The 19,022-nt window shown below is 31.5% G+C and overlaps 3 protein-coding genes and 1 long non-coding RNA gene across 5 annotated transcripts; 1 reads left to right on the forward strand and 3 right to left on the reverse strand.

Moving 5' to 3' along the window:
- Positions 1-219: 219 nt before the first annotated feature.
- On the reverse strand, positions 220-5,484 carry LOC144834838 (uncharacterized). Its single transcript, XM_078689803.1, has 3 exons — positions 5,376-5,484; positions 1,396-3,066; positions 220-1,296 (listed from the first exon to the last, which is right to left on the reverse strand). The coding sequence occupies exons 1-3, from the start codon at positions 5,482-5,484 to the stop codon at positions 1,163-1,165; spliced, it is 1,914 nt and encodes a 637-aa protein (XP_078545929.1). The 3' UTR covers positions 220-1,162.
- Positions 5,485-5,915: 431 nt separating this feature from the next.
- On the reverse strand, positions 5,916-9,076 carry LOC144834848 (uncharacterized). The gene is made up of 8 exons (XM_078689814.1): positions 8,976-9,076; positions 8,421-8,492; positions 8,126-8,194; positions 7,611-7,757; positions 7,018-7,086; positions 6,482-6,550; positions 6,219-6,290; positions 5,916-6,013 (listed from the first exon to the last, which is right to left on the reverse strand). The coding sequence occupies exons 1-8, from the start codon at positions 9,074-9,076 to the stop codon at positions 5,950-5,952; spliced, it is 663 nt and encodes a 220-aa protein (XP_078545940.1). The 3' UTR covers positions 5,916-5,949.
- A 1,521-nt stretch (positions 9,077-10,597) lies between these two features.
- On the reverse strand, positions 10,598-13,486 carry LOC144842863 (uncharacterized). Its single transcript, XR_013612188.1, has 4 exons — positions 13,355-13,486; positions 12,213-12,284; positions 10,935-10,994; positions 10,598-10,661 (listed from the first exon to the last, which is right to left on the reverse strand). It is a non-coding gene; the product is annotated as an uncharacterized LOC144842863 (long non-coding RNA).
- Positions 13,487-15,177: 1,691 nt separating this feature from the next.
- On the forward strand, positions 15,178-18,473 carry LOC144837762 (uncharacterized). 2 transcript variants are annotated; one of them, XM_078693045.1, is made up of 3 exons: positions 15,178-15,536; positions 16,697-16,900; positions 17,530-18,473. In XM_078693045.1, exons 2-3 carry the CDS (start codon positions 16,728-16,730, stop codon positions 17,999-18,001), a joined length of 645 nt encoding a protein of 214 aa, XP_078549171.1. In that variant the 5' UTR covers positions 15,178-15,536; positions 16,697-16,727; the 3' UTR covers positions 18,002-18,473. The 2 variants fall into 2 exon arrangements, with proteins under 2 accessions (XP_078549171.1, XP_078549249.1); XM_078693123.1 differs by having other exon boundaries at positions 15,528-15,577.
- The last annotated feature ends 549 nt before the right edge of the window (positions 18,474-19,022 follow it).

The following is a 19,022-nucleotide window of genomic DNA, read 5'->3' on the forward strand; positions in this document are numbered from 1 at the left end:
AGTTTTCAACAACACCGTTACTAGATAATTTCGTTCTGTTTAAGTAATTTATTGTGTATAATGTTTTTGTGCAATTTTGTATAGTGTGTATTATGTTCTTATGAAAAAAGGTAAACAAAAGTAATTTCGTTCTTCTACGACTAATTTTATTGGTTTTGTCGCCTAATAATAATGTCAGAGATCAGTGTTGGAATTATACATGAAACATATTTACTTACTTCTATATTTTAATAAAAATAATGACAATAGGCCTACATTCCTCTATAAAAAAGCAATGCACTGCAGAGATGAATTGTGAAATTGCAACCAGTTTACAATATAAACAAATCTATCTATCTAAGTAAAATTAGATACACTTAAAACAAACATACCTCTATAGCAGCATCAAAATTAATTGTTCCATCTGCCAATGTATCTGTCTTTCTGCATCCTTTCCAATCTGATTGGCACTCATTTAAATTAAGTTGAATATATCACAAACAAAAATCAGTGGCTTCTCATGATTGGGGCATAACACACCGAGCAGTCTTATAAATGTTGATTTTAATTTTTTGTTACACCAACAAATTAAATAGACTCCTATCAACTAACGTAGACTTACTAATCATTAAGCAGAGTCAACATTATTGTTTTGATTGATAGGCAAAACATACAAGGAAATGACTTCATTGGTAAAGAAGTAATCTTAGTATTTGGGGAAATCTCCTGAAATTGTTCACAATAACAACAGATTAAATAAAATACTGTCCAGATAACAATGAACATTTCGTAGACTACTACAATTGTTTATAATACAAAACCAGAACCACCCTGTACAATATATTGCTTAAAGGGTTAAAATTGTATATACAGAGACCATATTAAACAACTTGCTTACGGCACTATTTCTAGCTAAAGTTTAAAACTGAGGTTTTTGTTGAGACAATACCACGATGATACATAACACGATTTATTAAAATAACATCGCACATCTTGATAATGATAATCTGAATACATAATCTATCTCGGGATAAATATATTTAATAAGAATAGCATATTACGGTGCGACGGAACCATTAGATGATGGTAGGTATACTCTAGTGAAATTTATATACAGTAATTGTGTTTATTTAGGTAAACACAGCTTAACGATAGATTGATAATCTACATTTTAAAGTCCTGATTATATGCCATCACTTGACGAAGCGTTCAATAGAACGATCTGTGAAGAACTCTCATGATTATACTCTGAATCTGGAACAATCTGGTGTGTCCATCCTTCACAAATACTCTCTTTAACTTTCTTCAGTAAATCAGCTGCATAAGGTAAATAATATACAAAGTAAGAATTATTACAATTATACACATAATGGCCTACATGTTGATTATAGACTAAAGTAATTATTGAAAACTTACCAAAGACTAACACTAAGATGGACAAGTTAAGCATCAGTAGAATAAATGGTCTGATTTCATGAAGAAGAATAATTGAATCATCTGCCGTGTATAAAGAATCATCCATGTCAATAATTGTACCAATCGATAAGTTAACAATTATGAAGATCAGTGTCAACAACTGAAATCTTTGATCCGATTTTTCCTTCATTGGCTCAAGATAAAGATGTAATGCAATAAGAATAACAGTTACAAATAAAGAATAAGACATGTTTGATGCTTCGTCATCTTTGAAGTTAGCGATAAGTGAAAGAATTGCTTTATTGTACATCTCAAATACTTCCCAGTACCAAAACCGTGAGTTGTATTGCCTACAAAAGAACTTTAATCCTATCATTTCTGGTCGTACACTATTAATATCTTTGTTATGTGAGGCATTACGTTTATATTTCCAATACAAAACAGCAACAACTGCAATAGGAAAACCTATTACATACATCAATGAAACAAACACGATGTTTTTGTTAGTATTGTACGTCGAACCATTGTTATCTTCCAAATTTATAATAGAATAGTCGGACGTAAGTATTTTCTTTGTATAATTGTGATTATCATCTGATGTAACATTAAATGTACGAATCGACCACGGACCTACGGCCATGATATTTGAGCAGGAATTTGCGTACGTTAAGTACATTAACATAATTGTAATTGATAAGCATTTGTCTTTTAAACGATGAGCTGTGTAATCACCACGATATCTATTGATAAGATGTAGCAGCAAGCAAACTGTTGACGTCAATATCAGGATAACAAAAGGTGTGGCTATACCAATATACAAAAGTGTATATGCATTCCAAGAACCAGACAAAATACACGCCGGACTGAGAATATTAACATATCGAATAATGTCAAGATACTGTAAACTTTGTCCAACCGATTGAAAGTCTTCCGGCCAGTGAATTTCATTTATTTCAGATAGTATACCAAGTATCTGATAGAAATTGATAGCTATCTTTATGTGAGTGAAAAAAGAACCCATGCGTGCGATACTATTTCTTTTATCTATTCGCCAAACTATGTATCCAATAACGGCAATTATTAAGATAATAACAGCAAATAGAATAATCATAATGAAACTCTTCTGACATTTATGACATTCGTTGAACAATTCGTAATAACCTGGTAAACATGCGCCACATAACCATCCTGTATAACCACTCGAACAATTTGCGTCGATACCCCCTACGCAACTTTCTGACCGTGGACACATATACACAGCAGGCAATAATCCATCGTAAATTGCATTTTTCAAAGCATCAGGATTACTTTCACTAAAGCTGTTGCTAACTAACTGCGTAACAAAATCATTGTAATTTTCTTTACTTTCTGAATCAAATCCCCAAAACCACCAGTAGCCCGGTAGCAATTGTTGAAAGTCACGTGTACAGTTGACGCCTTCTGGACAAGGTTTGCATTCACCGAATCGATCAACACGATGGAAGTTATCAAGGCAATAACAAGCATTGAGATATGCTAATTGGTCAGTCTTAGTTCCACCTGGACATGTTTGACAATCACTAATCGTAGTAGCACCAGCATTATGTGAGAAACTTCCATTTGGACATGGTTTGCAGTTCTTAAGCCAGATCCCTTCCTCACTCTTTCCCAACTCATCGTTGTAAAATCCTCCTGAAAATATACAATCTTACTGTAATTAAATATTTTTTGGTTTCAAATATATATATATCCAAAGGCAAAGTACTGAAAAAATAACAAAGCTGTGGGTATCAGTGGCTGGATCTCAATAGAGATACAAAAAAAAGCGAAAAGCTAAATCAAAACGATAAAGTAAAACAGCCAGAAAAATTAGCAGAGCTTTCGGGCAACACTAGCCCTTCATCATTGCAAGTGAAGGAATTTGGATAACGTCATAGCATAAGAACTGGCAAGTGCTGACTGGGTGGACAGGAATAAAAGAAATACATACAAATGAGACAGGGTGGTGAATAGTGGGTGGAGACTGAATAAGAGTAGAAAACAAAGAAGGTATCTTGGTAGAGATATAAACAATTTTGGAATGGAACTAAAAAACAGCTTAAATAGTGGTTAATATTGAAACTTAAAGATATATTGTCCCCCTAAAAAAATATTTTTTTAAATTTTTTTGTTGAATATGTTATTTTAATGTCACATAATAGTTATTCACTCTCACAAAAAATTGGGTCTGAAAAAAATTTATCTACCTGAGAAAAATGTAATTTAAAGCAAAAAATGGTCAAATTGTCTGGAAGACAATGAGTTTTTGAGTAATTTAACTGTTTATTTTGTCTTTTTATAGGTGAAATAATTTTTTTCCCCCGTTTTTTTTCTTATGGAAGTAAACAACTTCATTAAAACGGAAAAACGGCCTATTCAAAGTCCGATTTTAAAAATCTTTATTTCTCATGATTTTGGGGGACAATACATCTTTAAATTTTGGTAGTCAATGGAATAATTTTACCGATCTGGGAGTATGTTCCTAATGTTAAGTCGAAAGGTTTTGTGGTTTTAAGTAGTAATTCCCAGTGGTTTTCTTTGTCTTTGCGAGTTTTGTCGCTCCATTTGACATCGTGTTCTATTGCAATAACTGTGAAATTTGCAATCGAGTGACCAGCTGAATTAAAATATTCGGCTACAGGTTGATCAAGCTTTAATGTTTTGATAGCTGATCTGTGTTGTGTCATTCTCATACGGATAGTGTTTTTTGTTTCCCCGACGTACTGTTTTCCACAAATATTACAGTATATGAGATAAATGACGTTTTTGGTTAGACAATTAATTGATTGTCTTATCCGAAAAATGCGGCCAGTTTGGCCGCATATACTTCAATTAAGCCCTGTGATATAACTGTGTCACTTATGTTTTATATTTCGCCCGAAGAGTGCGGTCAGCTGCATGCTGGTCATACCAAACAGATTTGTAGCGATTAAAACAATGAAGTAACCAAGTTTCCTGCTGTTATTTTATAAAACGTTATCTAAATTCCTTCACTTGCACTGATGAAGGGCTAGTGTTGCCTGAAATCTCTGCTAACTTTTCTGGCTGTTTTACTTATCGTTTTGATTTAACTTTTCGCTTTTTTTGGTATCTCCATTGAGATCCAGCCACTGAAACCCACAGCATTGTCATTTTTTTAGTAATTTGCCTTTAGATTATATATATATATATATATATATATAAATAATTAAATATATATAAACACAAGAGGCAAAGAACATTAATTCTAAACCGCCCGGTGATATACTGAAATTTAATTAATTAATTTGAAACGATAAAGATGAGGAAATCTGTGAGAATGAGAAAAAGTCGCAGCAACCGAGACTCGAACTCGGACCGCCTGCTTGATATGCAGATGTCCTAACCATTAGACCACTGGGGCTTTCATGGTACTGTTCGAACTCGATTGGATAACGACTCTTTAACATTCTCGGCGTGGTACGGCGGAACAGCACTAGTCCTCAGTTGTACGCACGCGCAACAGAGATCAAATTGATACGCCCTCATCTTAAATATATATATATATATATATTGTGTTAAGAAGTCGCTATCCAATCGGGTTTGAACTATATCATGAACGCTCCAGTGGTCTAATGGTTATGACATCTGCATATCAAGCAGGAGGTCCGGGTTCAAATCTTGCAAGCAGTTGTTAATTTCATTTTGATATTATTATTGTTGTTATTGTCGTCACCGTCGCAATGATGATGACGATGACGTCGACGTAGTACGGCGGAACAGCACTAGCACACTTAATTGTACGCACGCGCATCAGAGATCAAATTGATACGCCCTCATCTATCAGTATTTTTTATTCACGAAGCGGGATCTCCAGAGAGATTAGAGAGATCCGGAGACTTATATATCATCGTCATCATCATCATCATCATCATTATCATCATCATCATCATCATCATCACCATCATCATTATTATTAATTCCTTTTTGATTTGACAAATCACCTGGTGGACAAGCATAGCATACTGGTTTCGCCTTCTCGCCAGCATGGCGTAACTGATAATGTCCCTGTTTACAAGGCTCACATATACCTTTAGTTTTGTTGCATACCATACCATAGTTTATGTTAGTAAAATTAAGAAAGTCAAATATGATCTCAGTTTTATTTGTTAAACAATTACTGAAAAAAACAAACAAAAGCACTGAATTAATTAAAGATGAATATATGTGTGTATATATTATTACAGTAGTGTAAGCGTAATATCTGGCCCAGGGCCGGCCAAACCTTTATCAAATGTAGTTTAAACCAATGGTATCCTTATAGTATATGGCAGATCCTTGTACACATTGTAGTGTAGTAGGCCACTATCTTATACTTGGTTCCCACTAGGGATATTTGACCAATCACAAGTGATGGATTATTGTGGCTTGTGATTGGTCAACTCGCTTGCGTTGCGTCTACGTTCTTGCGTTGCGTCTCTAGTGGAAACAAAGCTTTAAATAGATATCAAAGGATGTTTAGGGTGGGAGATGGAAAAGTACACAAAAGATAATTTTTAATTCAAATATCAAATGTATTTACACTACTGTATTTCCAGACAAAGTTGATGGAATTTTCGTCAATTGTCCACAGTCCAAGTAACTGAAAAAAGAATATTAATATTGATGCATATACAAATTAATATTGTAGAAATTGAATGTAGGCCTTTAATTGTATTATTTAAATACATTATTCTATTTATGCCATAACTTACATCCACCAAACAATAAAACAGTTAATATCTAATTTTTCCAGGACGCAATCAATCAATTTATCGTTCATAGTTTATTTTGTCTAAATTACTTACACAATTGAATCATTTGACATGTTAGAAAAGCTTTTCTCTTCGATAAAAGTGATTGGATTATTGAACAAGTACCTGATAAATGAACAAAATAAAAAAACTGTGATGTATTGACAGAATTGTGATGGACCTAATAACGTTACTAAGGTGATTGGGTAACGAAAAAAAAAACACATGTTATATATTACTATACCGGTAGTCTACAAATGGCATAATAATTATTTTGCTTAGAAAAGCGTGTATGAATACAATTTCATTCTACTTACAGTTTTTTCATTACTCCATTTCTAAACGTTCCATTCGTTATAGTTTCCAGCTTATTTTGTTGTAAATACCTGAGGAGTGACCAACATCTTCTAAATTTATTTATGGTTTTATTAATACTACTTTTTTTTTAAAACTACATGCTTGATATTATTATACACGACTAAATGCTAGTAGGCCTATAAATAAGAAATATAACAATATCAACTTCTAGTGAGTCACAAACCTTTACCCGGTCTCTAATTTGATATTTGACTTAAGTACAAAAAACACATTAGACTTACCTCAAATCTGTATTTATTTCCCCTTTTTAAAAATTTTAGTCCACCAGATGTTTCGATTTGTTCTGATTTCAAGCATTTTATTTTTTTACATATGAAACGCCACGTGTGCCAAAAGAATTGACCAACCAATATTAGTTTGAAATACTGGTTAGAAATTAGACTTCAAACTAAATATGCCCAAACTGAATGGATAAACAATTCAAACGCTGTAAATATGTCCTATTACGTATATTATTATTTTTTATTTTACTCACATGACTTCAAAATCAGTATCATCAAATGCTCCATCTTCAATGTACGAAATTTCATTATGGTCAAGTACTCTAGTAAAAATAAATAATCAAGACAATATAACATTTAACTTTTAACCTATTGACTCTATTTACTAATATTTTCGTGATCGTCACCGCTGTCACTGTTGTCGCTGTCACTGTTGTCGCAGAGGCGTAGGCTGGTTGCTATCTGTGGGACAGATGGGAAATTTGTAAATGTGGAACCATCAAAATGGGGCTGAAAAATAGAGCTGTTTAGGTCCTTGGAAATTATACTTATTTGAAATATGAAACGGTTAGGGTTTAGGACCAGCCCCATCATGGCTGGCCGGCTGAGCTAAGACCATTTTTAAAATAGAGCTGCTGGGTCCTCACTTATACTTTGAAAATGACCGGTCTTGGCCTAAAAAAGTGGACCCAGTCTACGCCACCGATTAGATTCATCACCATACTCATCATCTTTATTATGATACAAGACAATGATTTTAAATACGGTAGTCATTAAAGTTACGTATAGTTGTCAAATTATCATTCACCGCGACTCCACAATTCCCTGAATTAATGATGATACTTACAATACATTTAGGTTTTTACAACCTCTAAAAGTTGCTTTTGAAATTGTTTTAATTTTATTCCTATCCAGGTACAAGTATTGAGGAAAATACTTTGAATGAAATAAAGATCCATTTCCAAGTGAAGAAATGTGATTGTTATCCAGCTGACTAAAAATAAAATATCATATAAGTTTTTATTTATCATTCTGACATGGGTAGAAAATGTGTTTCATTTCTGTAACACCAATATTTACATGTCCTCTCGCTTTTCTCATAGGGGTATTTAATGTATACGGTAACAATTTTCATTCATTTTGTTCATTTAAATAGTTTTACTTATTTTTTTTACTGGAAATATAGAGGTAAATAAACATACAACTTCTGATTGTGGTACATTACTGTACTGTATCAAGTTGATTCATTATTAAATAAACACGAGTATGTATACATTCTAAAAACTTCTGTGATAAAGGATCTATGTATAAAGTATTATTTTAGTATTGTTTTATAAGTATAACGAACTTAGTTAAACTTACAGAGAATCAAGGATTCGGAGGTTATACAATGCTGAAGGAAACACAGTTAAGAAATTGCTAAAGGCAGACCTTCAAAAGAAAACACAATGCAGTATAAAGATTTTCAACTTAATTACTGACTTTTGTAATAATACAACTGTAAAACATTCAAGTACAAGAGATGATTTGAAAACGAGGCTTGCAACCAATGTCTTGCAATAAATATCACGTGTTAAGTTCCAAGTAATATAAATGTGCTTTTCCCAGAGAGATGTTATATTGACCGATATTAGAATGTGGTGTAAGGTATACTTACAAAACCTGGACACCAAATAGATCTTTAAATGCTTCTGGATGAATATCACCAATCTTATTAGCATCAAGTCGTCTGAAAACAAATTAGATTGAAAAAACAATAATTATTCTTGATTGATAAATCCTTTTAGTTTAGTTTTATAATGTTTGAATTTATTAAATAAAGTACTTACAGAGTGTTTAACGAAGTTGAATTAACAAATAATCTTGCTGGTATTGTGGTAATTTGACAATGTGAAAGATATCTGTTAACAACAAAATACTATATAAGTGTTGTAGTACTAGTAGTAACGACGACATTATTATCCTCATTACAAAAACAATATTATTAACAATAATGTCTCTGACGTTTTAAATAAAATCCACAAAATAGCAAAAATAGAGTTTTCCACCAATTCGTTTTTTTTAATTATTTCTGAGATGTCTAGTTAAAAACAAAGTTACGTTTTGATTCATAGCATGGTAATTTTTAATTACAACCCCTTAAAAACAAAATTAAAAAAAACAACACACAAACAACTAGAGGGAGATCACTAACATTGAAGAGCTAACTTACATTCGACTTCCTGATGGAATATTTGCGAATGCTCCTGTTGACAATTTCAACAGCTGATTGTCAATATATCTGTGAAAAGGTAAATAATGTCCAAACCACATGCTAAATATATATAGTTTATAAATTACCAGGCCTATCTAAATGTATATATAATTATTTGACATCTATTTGGTATCTATATTAATTTCAATACCCGATTTGTACATTTTATAATATAATATATGTTTAAAATTAACAAAACGCCAGTTTCATTCTTCTTTACACGTAGTTATTCTCTTTAGGTAATTTACACAAAAACAATTTTTATGGTACAAAACTTACATTTCAATTGCATATTTACTGGTAAAGAAGAAGGAGTTTTCCACCAATTCCTTAATATTAGTTTTTATGAGATGTCTAATAGAATAAAAGTTGAAGTTCTGATTTAAAAACATAGGCCTACTTAATGCACCATTTATAACATGATAAATAATATAATATAGTAAGACGATATGTTAGGCCGAACAATAAGAAATATTTAAACATACGATATCCCGCCAAGATGTAAAGTGGATTGTGACGTAAACTGCTGATAGTAAGCGTCCGCCCGTTCGCGTCAGATTGCGCGTACAACATTAGCGACTTTTCGTTTTCATGACGCACGGTGGATCAGGTGTAAAAAGATCGAATGTTCATTATAAAAAGTCAAACGTATAGTTATGGAGAAACTTTAATTAAGACACGTCTTTTCGAATAATTCAATTTTGCTTTGGAAATAATAAATATTGTAATAATACATTATACGTACATTCTGTAAATACGTTGTAGACCAGCAAACGTAAATGGTTCAATTTGCTCCAGATTACTATTACTGATGCCACTGAAATATACAAAGGGTGATTCAACATATTTTATTATTAGTGCGTAACAACTATAATAACTAATTAAAGTACCATGTTTAAACGTAATGATACCATAGTTTAGTTTTGATAGGAATATATACGATACGGTTAAAAATACAAGTCGATATCAAGTTACATAAATTATTTTTGTTTAATCATAGTCTAGTTATTTTACTGGAAACTATAATAATTAAATTGGATAAGGCCTACATTTTTATTATCATCATTATCATCATTCTCATTATTATCATCATCATTATAATAATAATAAACAATTATTATTATTATTATTATTATTATTATTATTATTATTATTATTATTATTATTATTATTATTATTATTATTATTATTATTATTATTATTATTATTATTATTATTATTATTATTATTATTATTATTATTATTATTATTATTATTATTATTATTATTATTATTATCCTCATCATCATCATAATTATTATTACCAGCATAATGATAATATAAGCCTATTATTTATAAAACCTTACATATTTCTAACAAAAGATCCTTGGAAAGTCGTCCTCGTTAGCTTCCTAATAGGATTACCATGCAACATTCTACAAAATGTGAAAAAAGGTATAATTTGTAATTAATTGATTATTTAATTGTTGACTGAATTGATGCTACAGTATAACATTTCTCTCTCTCCTTATACTATGCTACAATTCCTCAGGGGATAAAATAATGGCAGATGAACTGATGAAATAATTTACTTACATTGCGTCAAGTAGAGTTAAATTTGTAAATGATCCATCGACACACCTCAACTTATTATAACTCGCAGATCTTTAACATAAAAATATTCAAGAAAAATATATAATTATACAATAAGTGCATTATTATGCCAAAGTGGAGACAGAAAACAAACGAATAAAAATTGTTTTAATTAATGTATAATTACGATGGTATAATAAGTTGTAGTTATGACCTCTGTCAATGGTGATTATGCTTTGAAAATACAGTTGGGAAACAACTAATTGTTTATGGTAGTTCAGCAACAGACATACACTTAAGTTGTGAAAAATGTAGGCCTGTGACAACATTTAGCTGATAACTCACATTGCGGTTATTTTCTTTGGAAAGTTTGGTAATTTAGTCAAGTTGTTGAAATCTAATGATCTAAAAAGAAAATATTCATCATTTTAGCATTATCATTACATGACATCTATTAATTAAAAATTAATTTATATAACAGATCCGTAACCGACAAAAGCGGCGGAAAAGAAAAATTTACAATACGGCGTTTAAAATAAGTACCTCATACTCAATACTCGCTCTTCCCCACTATCCTGGAAAACCCTTCTATTAGTTCCACTAGTAAAGGATATGTGAAACAGCAGTAAGGAGTTTTAGATTTGAATGAATGTGCACGAAGTTCACGTCCACATGGATCGCAGTCGACTGTTACTCGTCGACAGATATAGGAATGGTTAGATTAAGTGGACACTCACGTTGACGTTTCAGTGAACGTATAGTCAAGTAAAAGTATGGTTGAACATAGAACAAATTGCAACATAATTGTTTTGTCTGGTTGATATGGTCCAAATGAACGTCATATCAAAAGTTTACCAAAATAGGACATCGGGAAGTGGGTTAATTAGCATAAATTAAAAATTGCCCCCATTTACCATTTTGAAGCCCTGTATCTTGAACGATTGGTTTTAGACGACTTAAGTGCATTGTTAGTTAGATACAAATGTGACATTAAACTTCCCAATTAGTATATTAAATATGTTTTAAATTAGTCATAGGTACGTTATAAGGTAGTTATGACGTCATATGTCATGTTATAACTGCATAAATGACATTATCCTATTCTAAAAAATCTATAAACTGCAGGAAAACAAGTTTCTTAACATTTTCCTGTTTTTACCAAAATCGGACATCAAAAAGAGGATTAATTAGCATAAATTCAAAATGGCCGTTATTTTCTATACCATTTGAAGCCCTGTATCTTCTTAAAAGGTTGGTTTTAGACCCGAAAGTGAATTACGAGTAGATAATAATAAATAAGATATTTAACTCACAGTTAGTAATGTAATTTAACTTAGTTAACTACATTTACTTTTGCAGTGATATGACGTCATACGTCCACCCGTACTCATGTCGGAGAGCAAACGACAAAATGCCACTGAATATAATCTCATATTTGGCAGTCGACGTACCAGATATAGCATAAATTGACGTCATAGAGTAGCAGTCGCCATAGTCGACATGAAAATCTAAAATTCCCTATAGTATATTACGTCAACGTGAGCTTTTGTATCCTATATTAGTCCCTATTATTGATAAAATGTTCATTTTAGGCACATCATAACTATGTAATTCAAAACTTACATTTTACTTAATTCGGAAAGTCGAAGTAACGCATCGCTGGCAATAGTTGTGAGGTTGTTATTGTTCAGATATCTTTTTAAAAAGAGTAAGAAACAAATTGATATCTTAACTTTCTACTTTAAATCAATAACATTTTAGTACTCAATGGTGAGTTAAATGAACATATTTAAAGGATAATAATATGGAAATATAATATATTCCAGAAAATCAAAAGGTTCATATACCATGAAAAATAACCCAAACAATTATTGTAAATGATTATGTTTACTTTGGAGTCACAAAACTGCTTATGTAATTTACAAAGCTTTTCCGGGTATGTATGTGCATGTCTTTTCAACCCTGTCAAAGTAGTATCTGTATTTGGTGTATTTGCTATTATTGGCACTAGTTCTTTTGTCCTCAACCTGTGTTCTCATTGTGTTTTAATAGAATATATGGACGGGAATTAAAAACATGAGTAATATTATATTTTAAAAAAGTCCTGTATTAAAAAAAAAAACAAAGGGTAGAAATATAATATAATCGAAGACAGAATAAATTGTTATTTTTATAACATAACTCATATATTTTATAGTTAGTTTAATTGTTATTTATACAATATAACCCATAAATCAAGTAAAATATTTAGCGTACAGACACTGCTCGATAAAAAACCACGGTGAATAGATAAATATACATAATCGTTTATACTATCTAACTAACGCTATTTTAACGTGTCCCGATCAAATGACGTCATGATCAATAAAAACAATAAAATCGTTATATCGTGAAGATTGTAAGCCTAATTGATCATGACGTCAATTTAATTGGCTATTTCACGGAAGACAAAATACATTGTTATTTTTTTGTTCCAGTATAAAAACTTTTATCATTTCTTTTGTTTTCTGTAGAAAATCTGTATATTTATCATTTATCTATTTATCGTCGTTCATTCTCGTGCTAGTATAAACGGGCCTTTATGCTTTCTTATGGAACGCAGTTTACGCAAGGTATTGGTGATGATGAAAATGTCATCGATAAAACGGCGTTCCATACAAACTTATCAAAATCATCCTTCTATTCAAAAGAAATATGTACGCCGCGCATGTTATATAAGTATCAAAATCTAAGCTATTAAAAAGTAAATGTGTATATAGACTCACAAATGTGTTGTGTTTTCAGGTATTCCAGCAGGTAAGTGAACAAGTCCGCGTCCACTGCAATTGACTTTGAACCAATTGGTGTCGGGCGGAGATTCACAGATACACAGGAAACTGTCATCATTATTATTGTGCAGACAACCCGAGTATGCATGGCAACACACGACGAAGCTATAGAAAAGAATAAAAGTAAACGAAGAACGTAAAAACATTTTCTACGTTTAGTACTGATCGCGGCCAGGATGCAGTAATATAGTCAAACCCAAATATTTTGCTATCACGATTAATGTCAGAGTCAAATAGGCCTAGTTAAAATTACATGTTACTTCCTCCTACATTATTTTCCAATGAATGAATCTTTTCAGTTTTAATTCTTGAGATCACTCACAAGTGAAAGTCAAACACCTTTAGTTAAATATTCTATTATTATAGAGGTTTTATTAAGAATCGGTTTCCTATTCTATGTTTATAAGGGAAAAGTGAGATTTCTTCCCTTTTCGGTGTGACGTATACGACTTTAATTTACGCCATAAAATCGTCTTAAAATGAAATTGTCTGTTATATTCTCAGTTATGTGATCACCATAGGCGTATATTCGATCGGGCTATTTTGAGCAGATTTATTAGATATCTAGCTGCTCCAAGTCCTTTTATTTTAATTTTATTAAACCTTATTTAAAGAGGGTAACCAAACAGCATATGCTGACACTCAAGGGACCTTCACCTCGCTGTTTACGTTAGACCAATAAAAGATAAAATAACCTTTTTAAAACTCATTTTTGTATTTTTATGTGATTTTAACTTTGAACAAACGAAAATAATTTTACCGTGTTTGACCATGAATAAATGAAATAAATTGAATTGAAATCGGGAGAGTTGAGACGCCAACTCTTTCTATTCCTTACTAAGCATAAAGAGACTAAACGTATAAGCACTATAATTATAGTTTATCCGTCCTGTAATATGCGAGTTCTTTCTGTTAATAGAATAAATAAAAGAAGCAACACAATAATATACAGATTGGCTGTAACGTTAAACACTGCCCTCGGTCGTTTCATAAAGTTTATCCGTAATAATAAGTGTGTCCCAAACGCAGTGTTCTACTGAAAGTATATGATGCAGAGTCTCTGTGATTTTTATGTATCAGATATTACACATAGTTTAGATCAATTCTCAAACCAATACCAGTTGTCTAGGAAAGAAATATTGCAGCTATAGATATTAATAAATAAAAACGGGCAATTGGTAGAGTGTTTGAGGGCGCTGGTAATAATATAATCACACATTGTAGACCTATGAGAAGCGTTAGTGTAGTACATAGTGTTGATTGCGAATCAATTTCAATCAGCTTAGTGTTTGTTTAGATCGCAAGTTGGCAAGCATTTATTTCTAGAGAAAATATTTATTTAGTAAATCAGTTTTAATGATTCCAGCAAATTTACAGTTACTGTACATCGACCAAGTTAGAGTTGGATGAAATAGATTTTTTGTTTAAATTGTAGTTATAAGCAATCTGGTACTTCAGTAAAAAAAAAAACACATATAACTACGGTATACAACCCCTTCTTTCGGAAACTTGGTATACGTATTCCCGTAAACGAAAGAGGGGCAATATTGTAACACTAGGTCTGGTAACGGAGTACTGAAGGTATCCCTAAAATATCAGGCTGTATTTAAATTTGAATAATAATTAATGTGTTGAATTGAGGCATACTTTACGTACTATCCAACTAGAATACCGTATAATAAAACACACTCGTTGTTCCGGTAAGGGCGGAATGTTTGGGCTTCAGAGGATACCCACCTGTAAGCCGGTATATTGGCGAGAAAATATACTGCGGTAGGCCTACCGTTAACCAAAACGCGTGACTAGGCTATAGTCTAATTTCAACTTAATATTTGGCAGTGATAGGTTCAATACGTGTAAATAAAAATCAGGCACAGGTACTAAACTGTGACGTCATCAGTAACATCTGTGCTTTATAGATTTTAAACAAAGATCGTTTCAAATGATTATTGATTACATCACATGTCAATGTTTTCATGAAGAATCCAGTATTGGTATTTCATATTCAGTTAATTAAACTAAAGAAATAAACATATGCATGGAATATATTTCGTAACAGCCGATAATATTTACACTTTGAAGAATACAATGGAAGGCTAAAGAACACCGGAATAAACAGGTAGGGCATCCGATTATGTTTGAAATATGCAATAGGCCTAGGTAGGTACTAGTAACCGTATTTACAAGATGAACAATTTATAAGTGAGTTACCACCAGGCAACAACAATGTAAATTAATGTATTAATTAGTAATAGTATCCCCTGCCTGAGTGTTCAATGGTATTCTCCCCTCGTCGAAAATTACTTTGTTTTGTATTGTCTCTGTGCTGCTTGATGTTTTGTAATTGTGAACCATTATTAAATTGTTGTATCTGTATATATATTGTAACTACTGTATGACTATATTTTGTAGACATTTTGTATGGGTCGAAACTCTTGTTACGAGGGTGTTCCTCCGTTTTTAAAGGAGAGTAACCAATAAATATTATTATTATTTATTATCTCTCCACCCCTACCAAGAATATTTGATTAATTATAAAATAGTATAGACACATATAACTTATAAGAACATACAATGCATTTTGTTATAGGCTTTATCTATATACGGATAAAACTATGTAGGCTTAACTTCATTAGAAGTACAACCATTGCTGGTAGTTTTTCATGCCTAATTTTATCTCTTTTTATTAACCACTTAATATAGAATACCCACTTGGTTGCTATTTTTGTACATCTTACCAATAAGTGTGATAATATGATTACGCTATAGGTATTCATTAAAATGATCATACTAAGTAGGCAACGTAGATATTAACATAAATTACCAAAAGTAAAACTGATTTGATAGCTCCCTCCCTGACTAAACGGAACAACACGTCGTCGGATATCTTGTCAAATCTCTATATATTATGTAATGAACACAGAACAAAACTGCCTAATAATATGGTTATTTTACTATGTTATTGTACAATGATAATAATTAATCACGAGGGGAATTCATTTCCATTTAATTTACACATCTCAAAATTGTGTAATATTAAGTCTTATACAATTGGTCTAACTTCTATAGTAGGTTAGTGAGTCAATTTTTAATGTATATTCATACCTTTTAAAAATTTTTTTATTATAATTTTTTATGATTGTATTTTTTAAATCTTTTAACTCACGCTTTCTTTTTTTATTGTTTTATTGCAGTTTTATACCATTTTAACTCCATATGTTGATGATGATTTTTACAAATAAAATGAATGAATAAATGTTTTTGGTCTTTCAATAACAGCAATGTTAATAGTAACCATATGTGAGGGAAAATGACGTATTCTGAGTGTGTTAGTGACGATGAATACTACATTTGTCCATCTGAATTCGGGGACTCGTCTAAAACATCCTGTTGTATCGATAGCTACGGCGTTGGACAGTGTTGTGTTCCAGAGACGATAGGGGCCACTAATGATCAGCCTTGGGCAGGCTACCAGACAGATACGTAAGTTATAGTTCTGCACAATATCATTGTAGGTAGTGTGTGATATTTATACTAATTATGAATGAATATGTTTATAAATGTAATAAAATAATAATAATAATAAATATTGAATAGAAAATTTAATTTTGTAAACTGATTATGTTAATATTATTAATTTCAATGTCTAATTAATTCTATATCGGCATATCGAATAAATTCAACAATAAAATATTAATGTTCTCTGTTGTGTAGCGGTATCTCTTTTAACTTAAACCAAACGTGATTAAATTAATATTCTGCTTAAATCTATATTGATCAAGTGACTAATTGTAATTTTCATTTTTGTTATTTTGTTTATTAACACATCAACCATTATGAAATCAGTAGGCCTATTCAATGACTGAATAAATAGAATATGCCTGCAACGTATATGCAAATTTATATTGAATACTAAAGATTATAACTGAGATTAATATGAAATATACAGTAGTTCATGAAGTTGAGATGATGATAATAAAGTTGATGGAAATAATAATTATCAGGTTTCTGAAATATCATCGTATATTTATTTTGTAGAGTAATGATATTCAAATAGATTCATGAATATTTAAATGTTCACCTAATTACCACATTTTCTTCTTATTTTACAGTCCTATGATATATTATATGGATTATTTATTGATATTCGGAGCCAGTGCTGTATTGTTAGTGATAATGGGACTACTGTGCTGTGAATACTCGGATTTTACTTTAGAACAAGACAACTCGTATCTAATTAAACAACACTCAGTTGCACCTAACACTAGACTTTCCGAACCTCACGACTACAATGGAAACAATTTCCGGGTTCTTCGTGAGTATAATCGGCACATTGACACTGTACCTTCGGCACCGCCGAGTTATTACGAAGAATTTGACAACGGAACCTTCGGTGGTAATTATGAAAGACATCACTATCCCGAACAATTGACTGAAAACACCAACACTTTTAAAAAGTCGAATCAGCATTGCCATACAGACACGAAAATGCAATATCAATTAGAATCAACGTCGTGCCACAACTGGTACCTTCCACCCTCCAACGCTCCTCGACGATCACCTTCCTTTAATGATTGGTCTTGAGGACATAGTACTACCACGGTGGTAATTGAAAGCAAAAAAACTCCTTTATTATATGCTTTCCTAATACAATATATTTATGCGAAACATTTGAATAATTAAAATTAAACCCAGATGATTTATAATTCCTCCGCCTCTCAACTTTTTTTCTGATTGATATTGCATGGAAATACTGGTCACACGATCTAAATTCTTTGAAAAACTTGAATCGTTTATTTCCCAAGCCATTCTTCTATCCGACTAGTTCAGTCTCTCAAAACGTTACATGTGCCTTCCCTTTAAACAATCCGAATTCACCACAAGTAAAACAGCATTCATTAATAAATTGTAAATCGTTTATTTATACTAATGCCCTTTGGTAGGGATTTGGAAACCTCAACTAAATAATGACGTATGTAAAGACATAAATAATGTTAGTTCTAACTTTTCTTGCTATTACTGAAAATCGATGAAATAAATTTGAAAGAAAACGAAAGAGTTACTTTTAATCTGTTTTTCAATTTGCTTCTTCACGAAGACTTGATGAAACAAACGAATTTCACAGATGTTAATGCATATTACCAGTGAAGAGTTAGTACAATTAATTTAACTCTTCCCTGATATTACTCATTACACATATATTTATTCATATTCTAAACAAATAGAAATCAGTAAATTTACTAAATAAAATGTAGGCCTACAACTATTGGTACGTATTTCTTATTCTGAAGATACGTGAATCAATAGGCAGTTAAAACAAGGAAGTATATATATGCAGCATTCCTTAATAGAACATAGTGAGAAATGACAGTCATAGACAGAACACACGGCTGTCCGAACAATTCTGATGGAGGAATCGAACTATTGGTTTTATAATAATTAGAGAGTGCCGGCGTATTGTAATTAAATAGAAATTTCTGCCACCTGACAATTATCCTTTGTCATTTCCAACTGGAAACATTGTTATCAATGTGGTATATTATTTACTTGTTTTTAGGGGAATATAGTTTACTAAAGATGCTCATTGTATACGTATATAAATGTA

Source organism: Antedon bifida, chromosome 1 (genome assembly GCF_963402885.1).
Source record: "Antedon bifida chromosome 1, ecAntBifi1.1, whole genome shotgun sequence".
In the NCBI taxonomy this organism is placed as follows: Eukaryota; Metazoa; Echinodermata; class Crinoidea; order Comatulida; family Antedonidae; genus Antedon; species Antedon bifida.